Below are 17,892 nucleotides of genomic sequence, written 5' to 3'. Positions count from 1 at the left end.
GTGGAGAACGTTCTGCTGCCTGCAACATCCTCCAGCATGACCGGTTTGGCGGTGGGTCAGTAATGGTGTGGGGTGGCATTTCTTTGGGGGGCCGCACAGCCCTCCATGTGCTCGCCAGAGGTAGCCTGACTGCCATTAGGTACTGAGATGAGATCCTCAGACCCCTTGTGAGACCATATGCTGGTGCGGTTGGCCCTGGGTTCCTCCTAATGCAAAATAATGCTAGACCTCATGTGGCTGGAGTGTGTCAGCAGTTCCTGCAAGAGGAAGGCATTGATGCTATGGACCGGCCTGCCCGTTCCCCAGACCTGAATCCAATTGAGCACATCTGGGACATCATGTCTCGCTCCATCCACCAACGCCACGTTGCACCACAGACTGTCCAGGAGTTGGCGGATGCTTTAGTCCAGGTCTGGGAGGAGATCCCTCAGGAGACCATTTTCAGAAGCATGCCCAGGCGTTGTAGGGAGGTCAAACATGCACGGGGTGGCTGCAAACATTCCTGAGCCTCATTTTGACTTGTTTTAAGGACATTACATCAAAGTTGGATCGGCCTGTAGTTTGGTTTTCCACTTTGATTTTGAGTGTGACTCCAAATCCAGACCTCCATGGGTTGATAAATTTGATTTCTATTGATCATTTTTGTGTGATTTTGTTGTCAGCACATTCAATTATGTAAAGAAAGGAGTATTTAATTAGATTATTTCATTCATTCAGATCTAGGATGTGTTATTTTAGTGTTCCCTTTATTTTTTTGAGCAGTGTACATATACCAATACAACAATGTACTGTACTACTGCTACTAAGTATTGTCAGTAAAATGTACTTAAAGTATCAAAAGTAAAAGTACTATTTCTGCATTAAAATGTATGTTGTGACTTATATATGACTCTATTGAATGATATTAGATTGTTGTTACTGATTCATCATTGTGTCAAAAGGATGTCTGTTGTAGCTGCTCGAGGTGGAGCTACTAATGAGGTGGAGCTACTTACTAATTCATATAGAGTTAGCCAGTTTAGTCCAGTGGTTCTCAACGTAGGGTTCGGGCCCCCCCAAAGGGTCACAAGATAAATCTGAGTGGTCATGAGATGGTTAATGGGTGAGGAAACCACTGGTTTAATCTTTGAAAATGCATTGTATTTTATAGGATTATCCAATGATTTTCTTTTTAATGTAAAATCTTTAACTGAAAAATAACCAGTAACTACAACTGTTAACTGAATGTAGTAAAAAGTAAAACCTGTTTTCTATCTGAACTCTAGTGGAGTAGAAGTATAAAGTGTTCGAGTGTTGAGTTTCTCAGTTGACTGAATTATTAGTTCCTATTGTTGATAGTGTTTAACCCAATTCTAAGATAGTACTGGATGTTTGTTAGTTTACAAGCTCTACAGGCCTGATTAGGCCTTTCGGTGTCTTTTATTACACAAAAAATGCCTCAATAGTTACACAATCTTTTTTTGACGCCTGATAAGAGTCAACATTTTATGCATTCATATTCTCTAGTCTAATAACGTGTAAATGAAAGGGTTGTAGAAGGTATAATCTAGTTAAATATAAAACAAAACTGGACTGAACTCCTCCCACCTGGTTTTTACTTTAAAACACAGGGAACAATACAACCTTGCAGTAGTATATAGAGGTACTGTTGAGATTTACATTTTGCTATTCTTTTAAACAACTTGAAGATGGAAGCTTTGGCATAATCAGTTGATTCATAACACGCATTTGTTGTTATGAAAAATGTTTTTACAAAGCTTGTAAGTGGTCGAATGTTTTATAGCTGCTAGACAGATACAGTAAATATTGTATGTAATGGAGGGATTCTACAGTGGCTAACATGTCCGAAAGAAACCACATTGTTTTATAATACATTGAGTTATTTTTTAAACTGTGAGGAGCAACATTTTCAGAGTCCAGCTATTGATGCACTTTCTGCTTCACTGCATCTCTCAGTTCATGTTTATCTCAGACTATCAAAGAGAAGTAGGAGGTTCACATCTGAGCTTTGGTGATTTTGATTAGAACAGATGTTCCTGCTTAACAATTTCTTTCTTCATAATTTTCTTCTGAAAACTTTCCAGTCACAATTATTTTTGCTCAACTTTGACCAGCTATGCCTTCAACCTCTTCTGTCCCTTGTTTGTGCGTGTGTGTTTGTGTGTATCTTTGTGTGTCAGTCTGATAAGCTACACTGAGCAGTTCATGGAGTATGACCCATTTCTGACTACACCGGAACCGTCCAACCCATGGACCAGCGATGATCCCTCCTTCTGGGATCTGGAGGCCAGGTACAAAACCAGAAACCACAGCAGTGTCACTTTAACAGACACTTTAACTTGAGGCGGCTGAAGACCACAAGTTTGAAAATGAAAAAAGTCAGAGTGGGTGTGTGTATTTAGAAAGATTTGGGCTTACCAGACTTCTGTAGCCCATTTCTTATTTCTGCCTGACGCTAGGGCCTCAAGGCTACATTAGCTGCTATTTATCTCTGACTGAACTGTCAGCGGTGGAGTTGCATTGTGGGTAATGTAAGTGCCAGGGGTAGAATGCATGAATGTATGGAAAGACAATATAAACTGTCCAGTGAGTACTGACATTTTCCAGACTTGAGTGGTGCATGCTAAAAAAATGTCCACCCTAAACATAGTTTTTTAATAATTTTTACTGAATCTTTAATCTGCTAAAGTGCAGGGTAGTAGCTTGAAGTAGCTTGATCAATCAATCCAAATCAAATAATCCACCTGAGTTTATGTTATAAACAATGTCAAATTATTGATCATACACTGAAATGTTATCCAAGTTGACTAGTTCTGCAATCCTGGAATTATGCAGGAATTAATTTGAGCAGACTTAAAATCATTATGCCTAATGTAGCTTAAATTCAGCTGAATTGATTAATTGCACCACAGGAGAAAATATATTCCCTGCAGAGATTAAAATGATTGGATTTTCAGATGACTGTTGTCACAATGCGCAGCTATCCAGACGCTAATATCACATCAGCCTTTTTAAGATGTCTGAGTCCAATCAAATTTTAGGTTTTAAAAAGTGTTATCCCTTCCCCTGTATTCATCTGTCAGCTCTCCCCAGTCTGAGCATTTCTCATCCCTGCAGAAGCTTTGGGTAGATTTTTACGCTACTCCTCCATTCTCTCATCTCGCTTAGTAAGGAGCCCAGTCAACAAAGGGTGAAGAAGTGGGGTTTCTCTCTGGAGGAGGCCCTGAAGGACCCCGCAGGACAGGAGCTCTTCTTCAAGTTTCTGGAGTCAGAGTTCAGCTCAGAAAACCTGCGGTGAGAACTCAAGACTTTTTAAACTTTTGTTGCATTTGTGACATTGTGAGGAGAGTATAACAGTTATTCAAAAGTTATTTCATTGCTCTGAAAATAGACAGAAAACACAGATTTCTCGTTGGCATCCCTTTTGTTCCAACCTACTATTTTAACCCATTTGCACGCTGTAAACATGGGAAGAAACAAATCAAGTGAAAGATTTTCCAGTTCCCAGTTGTTTGTGAGGTACTGGAGATCTGTGCCTTGAACAAACAAAGAAAAGAGCGCCCCTCACAGAAATCTAAATGTCACACAAAACTTCAGCGTAAAAAAGGAGTAGGAGAAGCTTAGCATAAAGAATGCAAGCAGGGGGAAACACCTAGCCTGGCTCTCTCCAAAGGCTAATTATACGCCTACCAACACCACTACAGCTTCTATCATGCTGTAAATGATGCTTCTAGTAAATCATGCTTCTAGTAAAACCACAAATAGTTTTACATTTCTTTTTATGGCTTAGCAAAGAAGATATTTAGTAAGTTTTGGAGAAGCTAATTTTTAACTTAGACAGGGCCAAGCTAGCTTCCCCCCACTTCCAGTCAAATCTATAACATACTGTGCATTTCTAGTTAATGAAGCACAAAGCATTTATTGGCTAATATTCTCTCTAATATCCTTGTGTTGCTAGTGTCATGTAGCCAGCGAGATGGCTAAATGACACTTCTGTATGGGCAGTCAATTTTGCAAAATCGCATTGGGGTTTGTCTCAGATGTATCCTCCTGTCATCCATCCGTTTATCCTTTCACCATCCCTTTTCATTTTACAGCTGCTCCTCCATGTGAGATAAACCCCCAAAACATACTCACACACACACATTCATACACATCCAGGCTCCCCATTGTCCAAAGATAACATACAGGTAGCAAACAGTAAGGCTAATCACCCATATCCCGTGTGTGCTTGTATCTGTACTAATGTATGTGGTTTTTTTGTCATTTAATGAGGGTGCTGATTTCACAGAATTATTGTTTGATTCATAGTACAAATATTAAATTCATCTTTCATTTAGACATACAGCTTAATGGACTACCTCGTGTTTAGGTCTTTATGCAGCAGAGCAGCAATTGAGTGTTTGAGTGAGAGGGAGAGTGAGCATCTCAAAAGCCAGAGAGAGAACTTGTTTGGAGAGAGAGACCTACAGTATTAGGAATCGTATAGTCTGGGAATGAACTGTGAGATAACATGGAGGTTGTTAATACCTCTGAGCTACTGAGGGAGATAAGACACATAAAATATGAGAGAGTGAGCATAAACCCTTATCAACACTCGCCTCTCAGCTATCCCACCAGTGTCCTCGCCCCCCTCTCTCTCTTTCCCTCAACTCGTGTTTCCCTTTTCTGGACCTTTTTAATTGCTTTTATGAGGGAACTTTTGGAAGAGCACAGCAGAGGGAGCGACTGGCAGAGAGAGAGAGAGAGAGAAGCTGACCCCAGAGGTGTTTCTCTCTATACTGCTGATCCAGTCCACAGATCAATATACGGCTGGTATCTTTTTAAACTGTCTTGCAGCATTGCAGATTCAAATGCAAGTGTTGTGTTCCTCTCCCTTCCATTTACTTTTACATGTTTTGTAGTGCACTGATGTGCACAAGAGTGTTAAAATTCTTTTTAAATACAGTTTACCACAGGTTAACTACAGATAGCAAGATAATATCACTTATAATAAAGTTTTGATTGTTTTAGACATTTTGAGGACACGGCCATCACTTACATTACCATACCATTTTTTATTTTCAGTGCAAGTGAAATCATCCTACCCTACTGTCAGATTTTTGGTTAATTGTTTAAACCAAAATGTGATTTTTACTCAATTCTGTTATGTAAAATTACTCAATCTCTCACAGATGCAGAATGTTACTACAGACAAACATATTCTGTGCTTTGTTTGGCAGGCTGTATTGACAAATAATTGTCTGACCTGAATTTGATTTGTTTTGCAGGTTCTGGTTGGCGGTACAGGACCTGAAAAGGATTCCCCAGCAGGACGTGGCACAGAGGGCTGAAGAAATTTGGGCCGAATTCCTGGCGGAGGGAGCACCCAGCGCCATCAACCTTGACTCTCACAGCTACGAACGCACGAGCCAGAACCTGAAAGACCCTGGACGATACAGCTATGAGGACGCACAGGTTAGACAAACACAACACACATGAAGGGGGAAGGAATGATAATATGAGTTAAATTTATCCCATTGGTAGATGTTTTTCCACCTCCTTTTTAACAATTTATTAATACCCAAAACTACCTTTGGAACTCAGTCATCAAACCAATCAAATGTTGTCATACAGGCCTCTATAGTGCAATAACAATGATATTAAAGTATTCCTCATTTTGCTGTGGACCCCACTATAAAGCCTATGGGAAATCCCAGTTTTAATGAAACATTTCACAGTAAAATGGAGGAAAAAGTAGACTAAAATCCCTTTAAAACCTTATTAAATCCCTCGCCCACACACAGACATAACAATATCTACAACTGACATGCATTTATATATTACATTCAAAAAAGAGAGCAAAAAATAATCCCTGTACTTAAAACGCCATGCAGAATCTCTCTTGGCGATGCAAGAACCAAACCTCCTCATTCCCACCTGTCAGCTGAAAGGTTAACCTGTCTAAACTGAAATTCAATAATGAAAATAAATAAAACACCTGCTGCCTTTTAATGTACAGAATACACTGAATACAACCTCCGCACACTTGTTCCATTTAACTTGTTCGAAATCTAAGAGAGAGATGGAATAAGTTGAATAGAGAAAGGGAGGTAGTAACAGGCATCCATTCACAAATCTGAGCTTACAACAACAGTCTCATCCATAATCAAGCAATTGCCTTCATACTGTACCAGCCACCCAAGTGTCCTCACACAATATCCATCTATTCTTTAGCTATACACACTTATCCTGTCGTAATCTGCATACATCATATAGTGCATATTCACCTGGTTATACAGGGCACGCACAAAAAGTAGCAGAACACGCGGCAGACCACTTTCATGGCTGCGCTCCATTGAATCTAACGCAAAATGAGTCGTTTTCTAGCTTTTTTTTTGTTGTATTTTTCCAAGACATGGTCAAAGCTGTTCCTGGGGCACTTTTAATTGTTACAGTCTCTACCCAGAGAGGTTGAAAGGAGAAGTAGAATTTATTCATTTAACCCTTTGTTGACACCCGTAGAGCTGATCAAACAAGACCTAAGGTGTACCTTAGTATCACAGTGACTTCAGGCAGGATAAGTAGGCATAGACAACAAATAAACAACGTGTGTAAGAACAATAATAGCGTGGTGCCTCCACTGTGGAACTACTAAGCTCACCTTAAGAACTGTACTGAAGTTCCCCAGAATAATGGTAAGTATTTATAAGAAAGTCAAATATGAACAACAATATATAGTATGAAAAAAAGGAAAAAACATTTATTTATATTCTCCTGGTACTCTCAAACCCAAGGGTTTCCTTTTTCCATTTTTTTATTTATTTTTTTTTTTTTAATCAACCCAAACCACTAAAGTTTTAAGTTCAAATTTTAAACCTTACAATGAACCCTTAATAAATTGACTCTTCAAAATAACACTTTCCTGTTTGGTTTCTCTTAGGATGGAATAGAAAAAATATTAACCTGTGTGTGTGTGTGTGTGTGTGTGAGAGAGAACTGAATGAAAATAAATGTAATCTGTAAAGGTATCAGTAACAAAAGGTACCACTCTAGTATAATAAAGTCCCCAGTACACACATCTGTACCATCACAGTTCGACTTTAAAATGTTCAAATTATTACCAAGCGCTTGGATTTGTAAATGTTGGGGCCCATACGGTGGTGCACATATGAAAGAGTAATCCTTTAACTCCCTGGTAGTACAGTTCAATGTTAATAAAAGTCTCCCCTTACTCACGCGGCTCCGTCACTCCGACAGTTCCCAAGAATCCATCGGCTGGTAGACGATGCAGCAGAAAGGCGAGGTGCAGTAGGTAGATGTCCGCGCAGCGATGCAATTCCCGTGGGCAGGCTAGCTCCCACGGCTCCACTTTCTCTCTAGTTCTCCGGTAAAAACTGCGCTCGTTGTCTACGCTGGTTGTCTCTCACGACAGTTCAAGACAATGTCCCTCTAGTTTAAAAGTCCGACAGTTTGCACGTTTACACTTTTCTTATCTTAAGTTCTTAAGTTATCATGACACTGGAATTCACGAAGAGCAAAGCATCATGGAAGGTGTAGTTTTCCCATTAAAGCTCCCACATGTAAAGAAACAGTCCTTTCATGGCCCCTACATTCACTTTCCAAAACCTAAAACAAATCCAGAAAAATGTTGATTGTGGATTGTTCCAAATATGATGTTAGTTAGCTAACGAGTGAAAGATCAATCATGTCTATGATTGTTTATAATAAAAAGAATTAGCAGAACAAGAGAGCAGGAACCAAATCATCTTCATCTCTTTATATATAAGATACTGCAGGGGTTTTCAAAGTGTGAGGCGGGTCTCCCTATGGAGGCTCCAAAGAGGAGGCTCAGTGAATGGAAGTGAAACAATATTACATTACTTATTGCATTAGTTATCAAAAGGAGATCACATACAATAGCCTACATGTGTGAAAGTTCAGAGATACAGTATTTTCTCCCCCCCCCCCCCCCCCCCCCCCCCCCCCCCCCCATCAGTGTCACAAACTAATGAATGCCTTAGGACAGACCTTTTTCTTAACTATTTGGTTTAGTAAGAAGTTATGTCAAACAGGAATATTACCGAGATGGTGGTGGAGAGCATTGTCTTACACATTTGTCCAAAATCTTCCATAGGTGGGAAACTGGGTTGAAATTAGTGAGCCCTGGTGCACGGAAGCATCTGCATTTTGTTTCTCCACTCTTTTATTCAGGTATTTCCAATCATTACCATAAAAACATGAGCGCGGTATCAGTGTTCTCAGCGTTCTCAGCGAACTCTCAAAATGTGGAACTGTACTTTTTTAAACTGACTTGGACGTGGTTTTCTGTGGCACAGGATGTCTCAATTCAGGTATACAGTAGTAACAAAGCTCAGTTCCCCCCACCTTCTCTCATATTGCAGGGTCTAAGTGCCATTCAGAATTGATACATGACCCTTTTAATTTATATCTCTTCTGGTAATCAGTGTCAGTGTCTTCATAAACTCTATCCCACGCTGTTGTCTGTCCCATTTGTCTTTCTTATTCGCTTCACCAATATCAACTAATGGGTTTATATTGTGTGGTGATTTCTAGAGCATACGCCTCGCTGGGAGATGGATAAGGTTGGTGGGAAGAAGTGTTGGGTGGTGTCTATCAGATTTCCTTCTCCAGTTATAGGCTTAAAAGGGAAGAGTTAAAAAAGAAAAGATTTCTCCTGTCAGTGAGTTGGCAACTTGCCACAATCATCTTTTTCTCCCCCAGTGACTGTCTTGTTTAGTTTACTCTGACTGAGATTGCAAGATTTGCATATAGTATAAAACTATGTTTTATCCTCCTTGTTCTGTCAAACATTTACACCCGTGTGTCCTTCTTTCTCTTTATGCCTCTTACCCTCACACTCTCCATTCAGGACCATATCTACAAGCTGATGAAAAGTGACAGTTATGCACGCTTCCTGCGCTCCAATGTGTACCAGGACCTGCTGATGGCAAGGAAGAAAGTAAGCGTGTGTCTGTCATCATCCCGTGGCTCAATTCCTAGCATGCATCCTAGCATATGTATGTGTGTGTGTGTGTGTGTGTGTGTGTCTATATATATGTATGTATGTGTGTGTGTGTGTATGTGTGTGTGTGTGTGTGTGTGTGTATATTATATATATATATATGTGTGTGTATATGTGTGTGTGTGTATGTATAAAAGCTTTGAACACTGAAATGTTGAACTTTTCCCCCCTTGCCTTTTTTTTTTTTTTCTTTCACTCTCTAGCCTGAAACAGAGCAGGGGCGACGCACTTCCCTGGAGAAGTTCACTCGCAGTGTGGTGAGTGCCCCGTCTGCTTTTAACGGCATTCATTGAAGTATGAAGAGTTGTGGTATGCCCTGCTGCTGTATCATATCCCAGCAGAAAGAGACAGATTACAGTGAATTTTGTGCGCAAAACTGAGTCACTGAATTAATTACTACAGCTACTATATCAGAAATTATAAAACTGATTCTTTCTTAGTGTATTAGTCACTGAGTATTTGTCAGGCTTATTTTTGCTACTTTTGCCCACTGTTATAATCATGAAAGCTACAAGCTTAATTTGTACTTGCAAACGTTTTAATGTAACTATTGCAAGTGCTCGATAATTCAAACTAATGCACTCTGTCTCCTTCCCTGAGGGGACATGTTCCTTCTCTTAATATTGGTTTCAAGGAATGGTCTGGTGATTAGTTGACTGAGGGGAACAAGTTCTTCATTGCATTAATTAATTTGTCCAGCTTTATTACCATAAACAAAAAGGTGCTTGCAGGAGTATTGAAGAGCAGATGCAGAATAGAAGGAATTAAGACATCCCTGTGCTCTACACTACTTCTGTGTAAGGAGTTTTGTTTGCTCTCTTGATTCATGGAAGCGTGACCACTATTATTTCTTTCTCACAAACCAAACTCATTTCTCTGTAGATGATGAACACGTAGGAAAAGAATCAATCAATTAATAAATGTTATGCAAGTCTTGTAGTCCACAATGACATTTCCTTGTCACATCACTGATTTTGTTGTTCATTTACTGACAATCATGTGTTAATGTCTACTAAACATACATCACAACTTTGACTTTTGCTATCTTTGTTAGCAAACCAGTTTCACTTTTCCTCCCACAATGCTTTTTCTAAATCCTCAGGAAAGCTTTTAACTTGATGACATTTTGACGGCCGTCACCCTCACCTCCCTTGCTCTCTCTACTTTGTACCAGGGCAAGTCACTGACGGGCAAACGACTGACCGGTCTCATGCAGTCGTCCTGACAAGGCCTGGATTAAGAGTAGGAGGAACCATACCCAGAAGAGCTGCTTACCCTTGGCGAGCAGGTGGAAAAGGACCCTGGGGTATTTGGGTGTGGCTGTGGAAGGCGGGTGAGGGCGCCACCAACGAGCCTAGACTGCTGGACTGGACTGCAACCACGTTTGAAAATCACCTCAGATCAGTTCAAGAAGACCGACATCATGCAATAAGTCACCAGACCTGAATCCAGGACAGTGCTGTCACAGTGTAGATGACAAACAATGCTACTCTTCTTAGGGGGTTTCTACTCAAAAGCCTGCACCACGCCAGGCTTTCTTGTTTGTCTTGTTTTTCTGTATCTACACTCATGTTTCTATGGTAGCTGAAGATGCTTATGCTTTACTTTCAGTGATATAAACACAGAATGCTTGAATGCCATCAAAATGAGACTTAGATTAATGCTGTAGCTAGCCGTTTTATCTTCACGTCATTCACTAGAATGATATAAAAGAAAGAGGGATGACCGTGCTCTTGAACTGCTCAATCATCACACTGATGGCAGTCAGACTTTCTGCTTTAATGGTGGAACAGGTGGAGCGGTACACCAACTTTTTAGTAAGAGCTTTTTGATCAATCAATTAATGTGGGATGACACAAGATTCACAAACTTCTGTGTCCAATAGTGGTTTAGTTGGTCACAATGTGTGTTTATATTTTAGAATTATCATATAAACTTATTTCTGTTTTATGCTTATTACAGACTGATTAAAACTACCAGTGACAACTTGTATAATTTCTCCTCTAAACACTGTGACCTGCTGTGGTTTCAGTAGGCCGTTCCTGCAAAACAGGTAACAGGAAAATTCTTATTTTATTATTATTATTATTATTATATTATATCTGGCACCTATAGGGCAGATAAGACAGAGTGTTTTCACCTGCAGTAGTCATCAACAGATAACAAAAAGCACAGTTCTGGTTATTTCTTAGAATTTCCCACATGATATAAGAGAAGAAATTAAAATTTCATATGTTACCACTGCCACTGTAATTGTTTTTAACAAGCATTTCTCAACAAAGCCTTGTGACAAAAAAGTTAAGGACAGATTGAGCATTTATCAGAGACAGGTGTATGACTTTAAATAAGTGATTTGATATAATGTCAGGCTTTATTCTTTTCTTCTGAACATTCCACTATAGGCGGCCACAACAAGGTTTAGTGGGCCGACCTCTAACCATTCTTCACCTTATGTAAAGAGGACCACGATAATAAAAGAGTAATGCACAATGAAGAGAGGGATTTGGCCCATTATTTCATATGTGTCCGTTAATTCCTCCAGGAGCTGCAAAGAAATCCACCTTTATATTCCATGAATTGGGGAAATATTCAAGTTTCCAGAACATACCTGGGGTAATGAAGAATAGGTACATCTTGGCTCTTTGTATTCACATACCGCCCTCTAGTGCATTTGGAAAGTAAGTGCTGGTAAATGTCTCAAGATTAATTCTCATCTCTCGCTAACTTGGACACAGTTTACAGAATAAAAAAAAAAAATATATAAAATCAGAATGGCAAGCATTTAGAAATAATCCCACTAACTTTGATAACAGCATAGTACTTTAAGTTAATTCTTAAAATTATCACCCATATCCCAAAAATGTAACACTGTCTAAGACTTGAAAAAGACAATCTAAAACAAACATTTTATTCAATAAAAATTTCAGGAATGGTGTCATGACAGTTTAAATATTTCTCCTTATTTCTGAAAATGCATTTCAACATAATTTGTTTAATCATAATATTCTTCAGTTTAAAGAAGGACAGGACAATCGGTGTGATGCTATCAAGAATATATTTCAGAAACAGCTGCAGAAGTATTTTCAGCCACACCATGCAGAACATACAGTGTCATTAGTGTCCTGCAGAAACCTTGTACCTTCAATTTGATATCTCTATATTACTGAAAAGTTATACAAGAATCAGCTTGTGTATGAGATTTTCCCCTAATAAAGTGTTGAATGTTAAAGGAATAATGCACCCAAAAATTTAACATTTTAGTAGTAGTATTATCAACACGCAGAGTTTCTACTGTATTTAACTTTATGGAAAACAATCGACAAAAAATTTCCTTGTATTCATGTTATTGGGTTATTAATTAAGTAGGCTCTCCATGTAATTGCTTAGATAATTAGGTAATGAAATAAATACTTGACACTTGGAACAGAGTTTCTTCTGGCTTTAGAACTGTTGGTGTAAACTGGTTTGTCATTTTAAGAACTCTAAAGTACAGAGGGCTGAAAAATGTACTCTTATTTATGATTTAGAGGGTGAGAATGTAATGACTATACAATGTTCATTTTTGTGTTAACTATTCTTTTATGAAGAAAGTGAACATCAGTGGATAAGTGAGTCAGGCTTTCTCAAACAGTTCTCTGGGAACAAGGTTTATGAAGGACAAATGTAGGAAATTCAAACAAAGAAATAAATTGTAGTTTTTGAATCTTATCCAGAGAAGTTTGTGTAACAAATATAATTGAAAGACTCAACATACTCCGTTCTACCTCTGCAAGAGGGACTTCAATGGGGGGAAAAAAAAGTTAATTTAATAATCACATATTCCAAAATATAATTAGCTTTAGGACTGTGAGCACCTGTAACCACAGCACAGATCTTAACACCTTCTTTCATGTAAACTTGGTAGACAAACTATGAAATGCACTTTAAAACATGTTGAGACCTCAGTTTATACCAATTGTAGATTTATTGGTCAGAGCCTTACACTGTACATAAAGTCAGGGTCTCGTACTGAAAATGTGACGGTGAACTGAGATTTTGAGGGTGTTTTTTTGATTCTTACACTTTGAAAACGGCACCAGGTAGCTTTGCATGCTGGTTGCCCCAAACACAGATGTTCCCATGTGTCTTCTCTGGATAGTGTGTTATACACTAGTCCGTGACCACCTGGCAGCAACATTTATTTCAATAGACGGGATGAATTTACATTATCTATAAACATGGTGCCCTGTGTAGCTCCTTGAAGAAGTACTGTATTAGAGGAAACAAAGTGGATGCTCTAAGGTACCGGTTAAGCAGCTACAGCAGGACAGGAGAGAGGCTGGACTCCTTTGATCTCTAGAGCCTTGTTGAACTGCACATCCATGGTCTTTGAAGCCTTGGTGATCTTCAGGTTCCTCAAACAACCTCTGAAAGATGTGCTGGTAGAGAGCGCTGCCTGACGAACTCCATCTAAGAGGGTAATAAAACAGAGACATGTCACCACACAGTGTGTTTCTGTTTGTGCAGTAAGGTACAACGTATACATATTTCTATGTATGCGCAAGTATTATTTCATGTGTTCAGAAGGTAGTCATACCAGGATATCCCCCGACATAGATGGGGTCATTGGTGTCACATGTGTTGGAGCGTGCGTTAGGGCTCTCTGCTTGGCTCTCCTTCCCGTCGACCACCAGCTCCACCCTGTGGCGAAGCTTGTTGGCAGTGATAGAGTGCCACTGGCCATCGCAGAAGCCCTCGCCCTCAGGCATGTGCTCGGCTGTGATTCGTCCAGCTCCGTTGTCAACGTGGAAGAGCAGCTATGGAAAGGAAATAAATTCTTCAAATTCAGCTTTATTGCATTCATCAGTCTATAGGTATCCATTTAGATTTGTATCTGTATTTTTCTCATTGTATCTAAATACTGCATATACTATCTGCAATCTGCATCATAAAAGTTTAAAATACATTATACGGAATACGGAATAATTTTCTGGCGGAGAGTTAGATGAGAAGATCAATACAGTACCACTCACAACTGTCTGTTAGCTTAGCACAAAGAATGGATAAATGTAGCTAGCCTGGCTCTGTTCAGCCATAACTAAATCAGCTTACCCGCACCTCTAAAGCTCACTAATCAACATGTTATTCTGTATCCCTTTGTTTAATCCGTCCAAAACCTCAAGTGCAAAAATGACAATTTGCCGTTTTAGGAAGGATTATGTGCCACATCTTCTGCTGGTTTCCTGGCAACACCTAACAACATAAACCCTGGTAAAATGCCAAGTTGTTGTTTTTTACATGGTGGTTTACATGTGATTTTTGTAAGGATTAAACAAACAAGATATAATGTGTTAAGTGGGGTGCTGGTAAGCAAACTTTGTTGTGGTTGAACAGAGCCAGGCTAACGGTTTCCCTGTTTCCAGTCTTTAGGCCTCAATATTGTGTGGTATTGAACTTAGGTATGTACCTTGCCCTGGACAATCTCCAGTCCGAGTCCATCGTTGGCTTGGTTACTTATGGCAAAAAGCACTCCATTGGTTTTGCTGGTTCTGAACTCTAATGCAATTGACACATCTAGACCCACCCTGTAAGAAGAGACTAGAGAGAGGGAGAGATTGGTATTCAAGTTTCTGAAGAAAATTTGGTAACACTTTACAACACGGTACACAGAGGTGTGAGTAGTTACTAAGGAACAAATCAGGAACAATCTGATTACTCAGATGGAGGACTATGATCATTCACTAGAGAACTTACTGGGAGATACACTATTAATGAAATCAGGTAATGATTACTTAATATCTGTGAATCAACATACTGACCACTTTGAGTCATTTCTGATTAACGCATCATACTAAGTAATCCCTGATTCCTTCATGATAAAGACAAATAGCTGCATAGTTTTTACTCGTCACGTGAATTTAAAAACTCCATAGCGACTTGTCAAAATCATGAAGTAATAAGGGATTACTTAGTACAAAAACTCTATTCAGTCCTCCATTCAGGAGTTATTGACTAACTACTTATTAACGATTCATTAGTTATCAGGTCATTCCTTAGTAGCTACTCACAATTTTGTGTGCTGTGATGCTGTATTATGTGTAATATTTTCTTCCTGAATTAAACTAGACTGTTGCTGGGGTTACACTAGATGGTTTCTAGGTCACTGTTAGGTTGTTGCTAGACACTCACAACTACATACAGTAACTAACCCCATATTAGGCAAACAAGATTTCACAACTAATGTTTACATTTCACAAGCATGCAAGTGGCTTGTCCGTGTCTGGTCTCACCTGCTTTCAGGAAGCCAGTGCCGTCAAAATAGGTGCCTGTCTCAGTAGCAACAAAGCATCTCCCTACCATGTGACTAGAAGTGGGCGTGGCCATATTCAATTTAAAGTCCTCAATGACTTCAGAGCGACCTAGGCAAAGAGGAGGAGGAGAGGGGTTAAATAATTGGAGGGAAAAATCTAAATGCCTACTTTATAGTGTTATTAAATATTTAAGAAACAAGTGACAATCCTAACCCAATTATTGATGGTTTCATTGAGTGTGTAACTTGTAACATATGTACAGTCATACATACAGTACAAATTCATTACCTGTGGCAGCTGCCTTGGTGCTTACAGGGCCTCCCACCATCTTAAAGTTACGGATACATCCATTGATACTGTAGAGAATCTGGGAACAAAGAACATTTGGGTTCAATCTAACAAAATAATTACTCATAACCATTAACCAACAATCCCTCCAATGTCAGTATTCAGGTGTAACTGCAAATCATGTCGACCGATATCCACTTTCAGGGAAACAGGCCACAAGTCCGAAGAGGACTAACATTGGACATCTTAATAAACTCTTCTTAGTTGATTGTTACATTAGAAATTGAATGAAACTAGTTGAATTGAAGAACAAAATAGAAATATAGCATGAAAAGACTTGTTACTTTTGTTAATTTAAAAAAAAAAAAGTTTTTCTTTGTTTGTTGTTTTTTTTTACCGGTCCTATTCTCTTGGATGTGTAGTTTTTTGGTAATCCACCAACATACAGTACTCCCACCACATCTAACAGGTCAGCCTGGTAAGAAGAAGATTCATTATTAATAAAACAATCCTTTTAAAAACATGATTCACAAATGCAACAAATACAATCTGAGGTGTATTACTGGATTATTTGTCTTCAATTTTTCACTGTTCTTATTACTAGTCTACCATGTAATTTACTTGTATGTGCAGTTACATAGATACATAGAGAATAAGTGATTACAATAGAAAAAAAAATAATGTACCTTCTTCGGACTAATCATCTGTTTACTGTATCGCCCATCAACCATAAGTAGACCTCTCTGCTTGTTACGACTCACACGGATCTGAGAGGAAAAATAAAGGAGATGCAGAGAGGAATGAAAGAAGTACTGTCCTTTCACAGTATCAGAAACTACATGTTTTGGATGTACAAACAAATGTTGCCTTTGTGTACCGTCACTTGAAATTAAGATAACACTGTAACAAAGTGGCTAATTACTCTGTAAAGTGCAACTTTCTGTGAAAAATCCAGGACCAAATGTTCTGGATTCCAGAAAGCAAGGAAGCTGTGGCTTAAGAAATGGTGAAATTACAGCAGCTTTATGTCTAAAACAGACTGCCACATATAAAAGCGAAGACCCGAATTGCCATTGAACCTCTAAAAATATCAGTAAATTAAAACTGTTAACTTTCTAATAAACACCATGGCCCGTATTCATAAAGATTCTAGGAATCCTTTCAGAAAACTCTTAATTTAGCTTAAAAACTTTTACGTAGGAGTCTTAGCTTAGGAGCGTTCAGGGACTGATCTGAGAGCAACTCTGAGCAAGGAAAAGACAAAAACTTTCATCTTAGTGAGGAGGCGGGGTTGACCCCGTTGCTATGTATGACACAATCTTTTGAAGAATGTGATTGGTTGGTTGTCCAAGAAGGAAAAAAAGAGTGATTTCTATGGTGGTGGTTCTATTCTAAGCCTTCACTTTGGAAATTACATGCGTAATATTTCCTATTTCTGATAATATTTCTGATGATTCTCACACACAAACACACACACATTATATATGTGTATTTAGATCCTGTTTTTTATTTACCATGCTGTTAATTTCCTATAAGGTATATGATTGGCTTAGAATGATAAAAATTGATTGCTGGCCTGTCTATTTAAGTGATGGTTTTAATGTATCAAACATGGAATCAAAACCAAGAAGGGCGAGAAAGCCCAACTGGACAGAGGAGCAGTCTTTACTGTTAACCCAGTTAGTGGATGAACACAAGGCCAATCTAACAGGAAAATTCGGGCCGGGTGTCACAGCACGGGGCAAGAAGCAGACGTGGGAGCGTATAGCACAAACTATTAGACGTAATTGCTGACGTAATCTGCACTCTGCGCATGCGTTGGCGTCTGTAATAATAATAATAATAATCCTTATTTGTAGAGCACTTTTCAAAAACAAGTTACAAAGTGCTTTAACAAGTGTAAAGAATAATACAAAAAAAGATAAGAGCATGAAAATTTAATATAAAATTAGTAAAATACAATAAAATAAAAGGGATAAAATAAAGTCAAATAAGATCGGGAAAAGCTCTCCTATAAAAGTATGTTTTAAGAAGGGACTTAAAAGAGTTCACTGACTCAGCTGACCTGATTTCCTCGGGCAGGCTGTTCCAGAGCCTCGGGGCCCTGACAGCAAACGCTCTGTCCCCTTTAGTTTTCAGTCGAGACTCTGGAACAGACAACAGACCTCTGCCCGAGGATCTCAAGGTACGTGCTGGTGCGTATGGGACTAAAAGGTCAGAAATATAACAAGGCGAGAGGCCATGAAGAGCTTTAAAAGTGATCAATAGAATTTTAAAGTCAATTCTAAA

At 38.9% G+C, this 17,892-nt stretch overlaps 2 protein-coding genes across 2 annotated transcripts in view; one reads left to right on the top strand and one right to left on the bottom strand.

Annotated features, from left to right (window-relative positions):
* rgs6 (regulator of G protein signaling 6) overlaps positions 1 to 11,792 on the top strand; it is a 32,129-nt gene extending 20,337 nt beyond the window's left edge. Inside the window, exons 12-17 of the mRNA XM_046060067.1 lie at positions 2,181 to 2,291; positions 3,169 to 3,294; positions 5,271 to 5,457; positions 8,873 to 8,962; positions 9,229 to 9,282; positions 10,200 to 11,792. Coding sequence (XP_045916023.1) covers positions 2,181 to 2,291; positions 3,169 to 3,294; positions 5,271 to 5,457; positions 8,873 to 8,962; positions 9,229 to 9,282; positions 10,200 to 10,250 — 619 coding nt within the window. The 3' untranslated portion in view covers positions 10,251 to 11,792. The remainder of the gene's footprint in view (positions 1 to 2,180; positions 2,292 to 3,168; positions 3,295 to 5,270; positions 5,458 to 8,872; positions 8,963 to 9,228; positions 9,283 to 10,199) is intronic.
* Positions 11,793 to 12,061: 269 nt separating this feature from the next.
* Positions 12,062 to 17,892, bottom strand: part of lama2 (laminin, alpha 2) — a 196,063-nt gene continuing 190,232 nt past the window's right edge. Inside the window, exons 47-54 of the mRNA XM_046061408.1 lie at positions 16,526 to 16,569; positions 16,290 to 16,370; positions 16,001 to 16,078; positions 15,604 to 15,682; positions 15,295 to 15,423; positions 14,472 to 14,602; positions 13,602 to 13,821; positions 12,062 to 13,474 (exon numbers count right to left, since the gene is read on the bottom strand). Coding sequence (XP_045917364.1) covers positions 13,314 to 13,474; positions 13,602 to 13,821; positions 14,472 to 14,602; positions 15,295 to 15,423; positions 15,604 to 15,682; positions 16,001 to 16,078; positions 16,290 to 16,370; positions 16,526 to 16,569 — 923 coding nt within the window. The 3' untranslated portion in view covers positions 12,062 to 13,313. The remainder of the gene's footprint in view (positions 13,475 to 13,601; positions 13,822 to 14,471; positions 14,603 to 15,294; positions 15,424 to 15,603; positions 15,683 to 16,000; positions 16,079 to 16,289; positions 16,371 to 16,525; positions 16,570 to 17,892) is intronic.

The sequence above is a fragment of the Micropterus dolomieu genome, linkage group LG10, assembly GCF_021292245.1.
Source record: "Micropterus dolomieu isolate WLL.071019.BEF.003 ecotype Adirondacks linkage group LG10, ASM2129224v1, whole genome shotgun sequence".
NCBI classification, from domain to species: domain Eukaryota; kingdom Metazoa; phylum Chordata; class Actinopteri; order Centrarchiformes; family Centrarchidae; genus Micropterus; species Micropterus dolomieu.
The sequence above is the reverse complement of the archived record's forward strand: the minus strand, read 5'-3'. Positions and strand labels throughout refer to the sequence as shown.